An 11,355-nucleotide genomic window follows, 5' to 3' on the forward strand; every position below is an offset into this window, starting at 1 on the left:
CACTGCAGCTCGGCACAACCCTGCTGATACACTATTTTTTGCACATTGTGTGACTTAAAATGTGAATAAACATTTATAATCAAAATTAATAATTAAATGACATGGTGGGCATTATACATCTAGTAAGAAAAAAGAATATTTATTACATGGGGAAAGTTCAGTTTAAATGTGTTGTATAACTATTACTGTTACTTTATCTACATAAGATCAAATATTTTGATATGAAAAGCTGCATTTTTTATTTAACCAAGTGTCCTGTATCATAACTACATGTCTGACAATTGTAACAAACCAAACCGCATGAAAATCGGTTGAGAATTCAGTGAGTAATGATGATTTTAATCATAAATAGTCTTCTGCCTCAATAGACATACATGCATTAGGCAGCGCGGCTCCACCTGGGCAAGATGGCGGCCGCGTTGACGTATCGCTCCAATGAGGAGCGCTGTTGAATGTGGCATCTACATATATATATCTATGGCCTCCACGGCTAAACACACACAGGAAGGAGCGCCACCGCAAGAAACTCAAACATTTACACAACAACTCAGGAGAAGACGTCAAAGTACCGCCCATAATGTTTGACTGACAGCTGATCTCAGTGCAGTGAAGAGACGCCACAACAATCAGCTCTCAGCAACAAACATGGAGACTGAATAAGAATTAATACACAGGATTTAACCCTTAAATGACTTCTGTCTATTTGAGCTCACACAACTCAGCAATGACTCCAACATAATAAACCCAGAGTCCAGCATAGAGAGGCTGAGTGAATGGACTCCAACATAATAAACCCAGAGTCCAGCATAGAGAGGCTGAGTGAATGTAGTCTGGACTCTGTGGAGGAGAGTCATGGTTTCAGAGACGCTGTAGAAGGACAGAATACCTGCACTGTGATCCAGGTACACTCCTACTCTGGAGGACCGAGGACCTGAGACGGGAGTTTTAACATTGTTGTACCAAAATACATAACAGTTCTCATGACAATATAACGCCCAAGATTTTTTATTGAATCCAAATCTGCAACCATAAGAGGTCCCTTCTCTTTTGATATTCTTGTATGCGACTGCTACACAGACCTTTCCCCCGCTCCACTCCACCTCCCAGTAACAACGTCCAGTCAGACTCTCTCTACTCAGGACCTGAAACTCTTCAGTGAAATTGTCTGGGTGACTGGGATAAGACTGTTGTTGTCTCATGAATGTTACCTTTCTGTTCCCCTCAGATAATAACAGGAATTCATTTGCTGTGTTTGGATCCAGTGTGATTTCACGTGAATATTTTAAGAACTCAGCTCTGTTCTTGGGCTCTGGGTCTGACAGTAAAACATCCACGTCAGTCACTGTCAGTGAGACGTTTGTCCATGTCTCCCTCAGAACGTCCTGTAGTTTATCTCTGACTTCTGACACAGCTGCTGTCACATCCTCAAAGTAGCTCAGAGGACGGATGTTGATGCTGGATGAGTGTGTGGATTCACTGAGTGCTGACAGTGAGGGGTAGTTGTGTAGAAACTGGTTGTGATCCTCTGTGTGTGAGAGCTGCTCCAGCTCAGCGTCTTTCCTCTTCAGCTCAGTGATCTCCTGCTCCAGCTTCTCCTGAAGCTCTTTGACTCGACTCACTTCAGTTTCCTGCTGCCATCTGACCTGCTGCTCCACATCAGAGCGTCTTTCCTCCATGAGACGGATCAGCTCAGTGAAGATCTTCTCACTGTCCTCCACTGCTTTATCAGCAGAGCGACTGATAGCCTCCACCTCCTGTTGGAGCAGCTTCACATCTTTCTCTCTGTCCTGGATTCTCTGCTGGATGTTTTGTCGACTCACCTCCAGCTCTCTCTGCCTCTCAGTCCTTTCTGCTGCAGCTGACACTGTGTCGTGGCCTTTATGTTCATCCACAGAGCAGAGATAACAGATACACTGCTGATCAGTGCGGCAGAACATCTTCATCACCTCATCATGACGAGAGCAGATGTTCTCCTGCAGCTTCTTGGAGGGCTCCACCAGCTTGTGTTTCTGTAATGGAGCCGAGTCACGATGAGGCTGGAGGTGTTTCTCACAGTAAGAGGCCACACACTGCAGACAGGACTTGAAGGCTTTCAGTTTCCTCCCAGTGCAGACATCACAGGCCACATCTTCAGCTCCAGCATAGCAGTGATCAGCAGGAGCAGCTTGGAGTCCAGTCTTCTTCAGTTCCTCCACTAAATCTGCTAACATGGTGTTTTTCATCAGGACAGGCCTCGGTGTGAAGCTCTGCCTACACTGAGGGCAGCTGTAGATTCTCTTCTCATCCTCTCCATCCCAGAAGCTTTGAATACAGTTGATGCAGTAGCTGTGTCCACAGGGAAGAGTCCCCGGATCCTTCAGTAGATCCAGACAGATGGAACAAGAGAAGGTTTCTTGGTCCAGCTCAACTCCTTTCTGCGCCATTTCACCTCTCAGTGACAACGCCTGTCTGACTCTCACTTCCTGAACAGTGAAACTAGTTTGAGCTCTGAACTGAACATCATGTGTTCCTGCAGTGAATGGAGCTTGTCAGCTCTCTCACGTCACCACATGTTGGTTACACCCATCTTCAAACTGTAGATCTGAAGGGGAGGGAACAAGGAAATGTGTGGATAGAGTGGAGCTCGCTGTGTGTGAGAGCAGGAGGAGGAAGAGGGAGGGCTCATCCAGCTTTGCTTCATTCCAGGCAGGGGCGGATTTAGTCATATTGGGGCCCAAGGCGAAGACAGACTTGGGGCCCTCCACATCCTTTTATTGATCCTTTTATTGCTGTGGTGCTGAAATGGGAAGATAACACACAAAACAACAACAGGTTAATTATACAGATACATACATTTTAACAGAATATTCACATATTATTTTTACCAGCAGGCTCTCTGATAGAATATTTAGGATGGGTCAAATACAGAGAAATGATTTCACTAGATAATTTGTACTTCCATGACTGTATGTGACAGAGATGATTTTAGCGCATCTTAGATAATGCGCCCCGTACGTTCTCATCGTGTTGTTTCATGCAGGATATATAAACGTGGACAACACGGTGAAAGATATTATTTAATTACTAAGGTCAGAATTGAATTAAAAAAAGGAATATAGGCTGCCAGCCACAAACTGAAACGAAATTGTCACATTGAGAATGCTTGCTCACACTCACCCATCTGAATCCCAAGTAGTGAAATTAATTAATGATACTACTAAAGGCATACAATACAATGACTGACGCAAACTGAGCATATGTTACGGGTGCGTGTCCCCTCCGCCCGCAGCTGTGTTCAACTTGTTTGTTTTATAACAGGATAAACAAATATTAAATGCATTATTTTGTTTTTCCGTGTGAATAAAAAAATAATGGAAATCCACGTGCTTTTTCCATTTTCTTCTTCAAATGGGGAATTGGAATAGAAATTAGACCACAACCAGTAACCAACTTGTGTTTGGTCTTTATTGTTGTATCAATATTATGTGCCCCTACTGCATAGATAGACAGATAAATAATAAATAACAATAATAATAATAAAAGTGACGCTGCTGTGCCTCATGCGTAAATGCGCACAGCGTCTCTCTTTATGGGGAAATGCGCTTATTGTTTCTGCTGTGGGCTGGGGGGTGGGGTGGGGTGCTCGTTGCAAGTATTTAATAACCTCAGGCAGATACCCTTTAATGTTACAGTCTTTTGTATTTTTTGTTATGATCCTTCCACTGTAGCTATTTTCACTATACATGCTTCCATTAGGCTCTATACTGAGGAAATACAATATATCTTATCACTGTTATGCAGATGATTCCTAGGGTTGGGTCGGTATGAGAAAAAAAACAAAACAAAAAAAAACGGTCCGGTTTTTGTGAAAAACCGGATCAAGTCGGTAATACCGGATTTTCGCCACTTGGGGGCGCAATTGACTCATTTAAAATAAAAAACGACCATAGGACAGTAACACCTCGTTTCTTTTATTCCTTCCTTACAAATAAATTTGCAGGTTTAGCTTACTCAGTCAGTGCAAACATGATCATCTCTAGGAAAATAAAAAAAATTGTTATCCTTTTGTTTATGAAACAGTGTCTCTTTGCTCAGTGCTCTTTGTATTCTAACACGTACAACATGTAAATACTGTATGGCAAATGGCATAAATTTGCAGGCCTAGCCTACTGAATGAATGCAAATGAACACATAAAAACGAACTGTCTCTATGACATGCACATGTACAAAACAGAAAATTGCCTCAACAAAAACCATTTAAAATATGGCATAAATCGGCAGGCCCAGCATACTCAATGAGTGCAAATGAACATATAATTGTAAACCGTATACAAATAATAATAATAACATACAAATCTGCAGCCTCAGAAAATATCCATTTAACCAGGGCATAAATCGGCTGGCCTAGACTACACAGTGAGTGCAAGTCCACATGAAAACAACCTGTAAACATCATGTAGGACAATTGTATCAATAAAAGAATTGCACTGAACATCAAATAATAAATAAAACACTGCAAATTAAATGCCCTTTAAAGCCTGTCTCTCTGACTAGCATAGTTTACTTGTCGTTGTCAGACTCAGTCATCAAACTCAAGATTCTTAGCCAGAAACACCAGCATGTCTACCTTTGCCGGCTTCAAATGACACCTTTGAGCTGTAACAACATTCCCTGCTTTGCTAAACAACCTCTCAGATGCAGTGCTGGTTGCACAAATGCAAAGGTACTTGCGTGCTACGTTTGCCAACAGTGGAAAGTGAAACTGGCTCTTTCTCCACCATCCCAACGGATTTTCTTCTCCGTGAGCCACTGCCTCTTGCTTGTAGATGAGCATCTCATCTGAAACCCTCTGCTCTGTGGTTTTTGGAATGGCAGCAGCGGCCGCTGCTGTGTCGCTGAGAAGACTCCCCAAACTTCTTCTCTTTTTAGGTGGCGACGGTGCAGCTGCTGCCACTGCGTTGCTCTCCTCCACCAGCACCTCGTCCTCCGGTCGCTCCATTTCTTTGGCCGGGGTGACGGCTTCCTCCTCCACTTTACGCACAGTGTCCTCCAACTCCGCACTGGAGAAACGAGTCCCATGATACAGTGGATCAATGAAACAGGCCACGCGCATAATCTCCCTGACTTTGTCGTCGTTGTATTTTCCCTTCAGTCCCGTTAAGATGCCAGCTTTCACATCCCTGGTGAGATCTACGTCCCCCTCAGCAGCGCACAAAGTATCAGTCTCCATGAGTTTGAGCACTGGGATGAGTGACGATATGGTGACATATTTTTCTCCCCAGAGAATGTCAGTGAAATCACTGACTGGCTTGAGGGCTTTGTCGAGGGAGGCTAACACATCCTTGTGTTGCCAGTTGAGCTTGGTGATGGCCTTTCTGTCGTTCTCTAGAACACGATTTACTGCGTCTTGCTGCTCCATCATTCGCTTGATCATTTCGTGCTTGGGCCCCCAACGAGTTGGACAATCCTGTTGGATGATAATACATAATGGGCTATAATAGTAGCAATAGTATAATAGCAATAATACATTATGTATGAATAACGTTGATAATAATGTGTGTGTGTATGCGCGCCTGTGCGCCCGTGCGTCAGCCAAGTTTTCTGCGTTGTGGTCTTCGGGAACGAAGTATGTCTGGAGGCACTTTGACACCATCTTCCAGTCTTTGTCAATTAAATGAACCGTAAGTGACATGTACGGTGTCATACTGTGACTGGACCACATGTCCGTCGCCAGCGCAAAGTGGCTATTTGAAGACAGTACAGCTTGGACTTAATTTCTCACTCGATTGTACAAGTTTGGAATGGCAGTTTCTGAGAAGTACTTTTGACCGGGGGGCTCATACTGAGGGTCAAGTGTACGTAGCAGTCTTTTAAAAGCTGGCTTCTCAACAGTTCATAAGGAAACCATATCTGCAGCAAGGTATGTGGCGACTACGTCAGTGCACTCCCTCCATCTGCGACCGTCACGCTTGTGCTTTGTGCCCTTTGCAAAGGACCCTTCAATGGAGAGCTGTGCTGATGAAGTCCCAGCAGAGGATGAAGACCCTATCGGACCGAGCCGTGCAGCAATGAGGGCATGCTGTTTTTCCAGGTGTTTCTTCAAGTTAGAAGTGTTGCCACCTGAAGCCGAAACTTTTTTCATGCAATGTTTGCATTTCAGATTATCTAAGTCTGTAGGGTTGCCTCCTTCATCTGCCTCAAAGCCAAAGTGTTGCCATATTGGCGCATTCTTTGATGTTTTTGAGACTAAATTGTCCACCATTATTATCGACTCCCCGTCCGTCACTGTTAAACAAACTCCAGGCTTCAGTAGAGGCCTCGGCGCATGCACACCTTCACCCCCTAGCTCAGTCCCCGCCTCACCCCCACCCCCCTCTCTCTCCTGCTCGCTGTGCATTTGGCGAAGAGGCAGACACAGGCTGTAAAATGACGTATGCGGTCCGGTCGGTCTCAAAAAAAAAAAAACCCGGTCCAAGACAGAGTACCGGACCGAACTGGTATTACCGAGAACCGACCCAACCCTAATGATTTCCAGTTGTACCTCCCTTTGAAACCATCAGATCCTTGCAGCATTAATTCACTGTATTAATGACATAAAATCTTGGATGGCACGAAGCTTTCTCCAGCTGAACCATGACAAAACTGAGGTCCTCATCTTTGGCCTTGCAGACACTTATGCCACTGTTACCAGTGCTCTTGGTCATCTNAAAAAAAAAAAACCCGGTCCAAGACAGAGTACCGGACCGAACTGGTATTACCGAGAACCGACCCAACCCTAATGATTTCCAGTTGTACCTCCCTTTGAAACCATCAGATCCTTGCAGCATTAATTCACTGTATTAATGACATAAAATCTTGGATGGCACGAAGCTTTCTCCAGCTGAACCATGACAAAACTGAGGTCCTCATCTTTGGCCTTGCAGACACTTATGCCACTGTTACCAGTGCTCTTGGTCATCTGTCTTCCCATTTAAAATCTCATGTAAAGAATCTTGGTGTCATCTTTGACTCTGCCTTTAAATTTGATATACAGATCAACTCTGTCAACAGCTTCTTCCATCTAAGATCCATTGCAAAACTTAAATCATTTCTGTCCATAAAAGATTTAGAAATTCTGGTTCATGCTTTCATCTCCTCGTGATTATATTATAGTAATTCCCTCTACGCCGGCATCAACCAGTCAGCTCTCTCATGCTTGCAGCTCGTTCAGAATTCAGCAGCAAGACTTATTACTGGTACCAGGAGAGGTGATCACATTTCCCCTGTATTGGCCTCACTTCACTGGTTACCTGTAAAGTATAGGATTGATTTTAAGACTCTTTTATTTGTTTTTAAAGCACTCCATGGACCAGCACCAGATTATATTTCAGAACTCCTCACTCCCTATTCCACCTCTCATCCCCTCAGATCCACTGACAAATCACTCCTTTCTATCCCACTTACAAAGTTAAAAACCAGAGGTGACAGAGCTTTCTCAGTTGTTGGTCCAAAACTGTGGAACAGCCTGCCACACACAGTTAGATCCTCACCCTCTTTAAATATATTCAAAGCCCGGCTAAAAACCGATCTCTTTGCCTTAGCTTTTGGTGATTCATCATGAGAACATATTGTTTGTTACTCATCTTTTTCATTGAATTTGCTCAAGGCAAACTCTATTGTCTTGGTAGATTATTTTCTTGTTGTGCATAATTTGTATCCATTGTAAAGCACTTTGGTTGTCGTTTTTAAATGTGCTCTATAAATAAAGTTGACTTGACTTGAATTTATGCATGAGGCACAGCAATGTTACTTCACTGATTATCGATCTATTTTTTTTTCAAGTCAATTTTATTTATATAGTGCCAAATCACAACAAAAGTTATCTCAGGGTACTTTCCACATAAAGCAGGTCTAGATAATGCTCTTGAATCTATCTGTCTATCTATCTATCTATCTATCTATCTATCTATCTATCTATCTATCTATCTAGGCCATAAGCATAGCCGATGCCAATGTTTTGAGATGCAGTAGGGGCAGATAATATAGATATAACAATCAAGGTGAAAAACAAGTAGGTTTCTGGTTTTGGTTTAATTTCTATTTCAATTAACCATTTGAAGACGAAAACGGGAAATGCACGTGGATTTCCGTTTTTTTCTTATTCACACCAAAATCGGAAAATTAAAATGATGCATTGTATATTTGCATATTTGTTTATCCTGTTATAAAACAAGTTCAACAAAGCTGTGGACGGAGGGTACACCAATAGTAGCGAAACCTTCATAGGTCACATCTAAGTTTAACATAATGTTGAAAGTTGAAAACATATAGCATATGAACAAGTTATGGCATGAGATGTATAATGTTTCATAAACATATAGCATATGAACAAGTTATGGACTGAGATGTATAATGTTTCATAAACATATAGAATATGGACAAGTTATGGACTGAGATGTATAATGTTTCATAAACAATGGTAACTTACATGGTGATCTCCTTCCTTTCTCAGTCATGTTGATCTATTTCTTTCCTAATCATTTGAGTTTGTGAATGGTGCGTTGCTTGGATGCTTTAAATAATGCCGCCGCAAGGACTTGTGGGATGGAATTATCTCCTATATCCTTTATCTCCATAAAGGATGGTCCAGTGTACCCTATGCTAAAGGAGATTAGAAAGGAAGCACTGAAGCACCTTTCCTTAAAATTCAGAGAATTCGACCAGCTCTTATCATGGCTGCCACTTAGATACTTCCGGGTCATTTCACTTAGTTAGGAACCTTCCTAAGCAAAAAAGACTATTCGACCGCAGCCATTGTCTTCCTCTCCCTTTTTTCTTTCTTCTTCTTCTGTCCCTTTTTCTCGTTGTCTCCCTCTCCTTTTTCTTCTGTCCCTTTTTCTCGTTATCTTCCTCTCCTTTTCTCTCGTTTTTTCCTTTTTCCTCAAACTTAAACATCTACAGCAGTAAATTATAACACACATTAAAGCGATATTAAGAAAGAAGTTAAAGAACTTGTCTCTAACTAAAGGAGGCACAACACAACAATGTTTATGTTTATTTTTAGATGCGTCCAAAGCCAAGATTAAGGTGGCATAATGATGCTCTTAGAATCTTGTTAAAGTACCCAAGGTGGGAAAGTGCTAGCAAGATGTTTGTGAACCGTAATGTTCCCACTTTTCAAGCACCAGTGTTGCACGATATACCGAAATTCAATACTTTTTTTAATACTCTTAGGTTGAAAACGGTTCAATACTAATGGCTCTTCACTTTCGACACTAGTTTTTCTGAATGGCCACTGGGTGGCAGCACTAGCCAAGACAAGCGATTGCATCTGAGTGACAGACACCGACTTGCACACGGAGTACCTACATGAAACGTCAGCTTAGCAGATGAGCTGGCTAGTTAAATTATGACAAGTAGCGGCTTTTATTTAAAAATTTGAGTTCCAAAACAACAAATTATTAAACTGCACTTGTCTGAGGGTGTCACTGTGGTGCTTTTCAAAATGCTTAGCTGAATAGCATATTAATGTCAGCTAGCCTAAGCTATCTAGCTATGCCTTGTTAGAGTAATAGCCTTAGCCAGGCTATAATGTTACGGTGGCAGGCAGCCAGAATGGACAGTAAAACAAGGCACATTCCTAGTCTCCTACTGTTAATCTAGTGAACATATATGGCGCATAAAGAACAATAACTCCCTGCCTGGCTAAAATATGTGATTAGGTTGCTGGAGTAGGCTACTGTTTAAGTGGAAATGAGCTGTTTGTATAATCACGGTTTGTTGTTTTGGAACAGTAGAACAATAGTCTATGCATTCATTGTCCGCACTGCGCAGGACAATATGAAATAGGCTACTATGATAATGTAATAAATATAACTATAGCAATTTGCTTTGATATTAACATATGAGATTTTTAGGGTGTTTTTTTAGGCTTTGATTTGAAAATGTGATCAACCAATGTGGACAGTCTGTGTCTGATCCTTTAGGTATCGAGTATTGAATCGTATTGTTTCAGTATCGTTTTGGTTTAAAGTATCGTTTTGGTATCGAGTATTGTGATACTAAATTTGGTATTGATTTCGAAGTCAAAATTATGGTATCGTGACAACACTATCAAGCACTACTCAGGAATTTTATGTATAAATTTAGGTGTCGGCAGATTGAGTCCAGGAATGGCATTATTATGTCTTTAACTGACCCTACCAAAAGTGAGACAAGATATTCCTCCAGCCTTTGGAAATATTGGAACCATCATCTGTATGTATTTTAACCATTGAGGACACATGTCTATCTTATGTTTGTCTGTATGTGTCTTTTATATCTGGACCTTGAGTCTGTCAATAAAGATAACATATATATAATACAAAGCTTTAACACTGACAGGGATCATTTCAATGCAGATTGAGTAGTTGTTAATAATTTACTTACATACTTTGTAATGTTTTGAATGCATAACGTAAAGGAATACTTATAAATATAGAAAAAATTGACCCCTTGGACAGTTTTGATAACGTTACTCACTGGTAGTTCATCTCGATCTCCACACGACGGACCCTCCTGAACGGATGTCGACGTCGTTGCTGCCGGTTGATTGTTGCTGGTGGTGACGGTGAAAAAACTAGTGACTAGTGACTTTTGTCAATTTTGTAACAAATTTTCTCCTCTCCTCCTCCTCTTCTCCTCCTCTTCTTCTACTTCTTCTTCTTCTACGTCTTCTTCTTCTTCTTCTTCTTCTAGTTTTATGGCGGCTGGCAAACAACGTATGGAAGCATTACCGCCACCTACCGAAATGGAGTCTGGGTCTGGATAACTTAATATTAACAAAACAAAACAAACAAAAACGAAATTCTTCTGATCAGACCAGTTCTACTCAAGAAATAAAACAAATACCTGAAGCAAACCTCGCCTGAATTTTTCTGGAGGATAGTCTTTATGTTTAAAGGCACACTTTCTGACTCCAGCTCCTGAATGAGTTGCTGTCTCTCCTGGTCAAATTTGGAACAGTACTCACTAACATGCTCTACAGTCTCAGCAGTATTACATACACTACATTTACCATCAGCATGTTTCTTTAAAATAAGTAAAGTACTGCCTAAACCAGTATGCCCAAATCTCATCCTAGAGATAATGTCTTCCTCTTGACTTGATCTAGTTGTCGGTCTTGCATCACCAACATACCTTTGAACACTATAGTACTTCCTCCCAGTGATAGCAATAGTCCAGGGGCCAAGGGGCTATTTTTCACAAATTGGTATCACTTAAAGGGACCAAACAATTTTGGTATTTTTTGACTTCCTCTATGTCTCTAGTTTACATTTTGATATGATAGACCTGCCTATGTAGTAGCTTAATAAAAAAAAATCGGATGATCTTTGGGTCCTCCCCAAAATTTAAAAC

The 11,355-nt window shown here is 41.5% G+C and overlaps 1 protein-coding gene across 1 annotated transcript; it reads right to left on the bottom strand.

The window, feature by feature from the left end:
* Positions 1 to 6: 6 nt before the first annotated feature.
* Positions 7 to 10,676, bottom strand: LOC126408949 (tripartite motif-containing protein 16-like). The gene is made up of 3 exons (XM_050074754.1): positions 10,480 to 10,676; positions 807 to 2,776; positions 7 to 765 (listed from the first exon to the last, which is right to left on the bottom strand). Exons 2-3 carry the CDS (start codon positions 2,421 to 2,423, stop codon positions 700 to 702), a joined length of 1,683 nt encoding a protein of 560 aa, XP_049930711.1. The 5' UTR covers positions 2,424 to 2,776; positions 10,480 to 10,676; the 3' UTR covers positions 7 to 699.
* Positions 10,677 to 11,355: the final 679 nt, after the last annotated feature.

Source organism: Epinephelus moara, chromosome 21, assembly GCF_006386435.1.
Source record: "Epinephelus moara isolate mb chromosome 21, YSFRI_EMoa_1.0, whole genome shotgun sequence".
Classification (NCBI taxonomy): Eukaryota; Metazoa; Chordata; class Actinopteri; order Perciformes; family Serranidae; genus Epinephelus; species Epinephelus moara.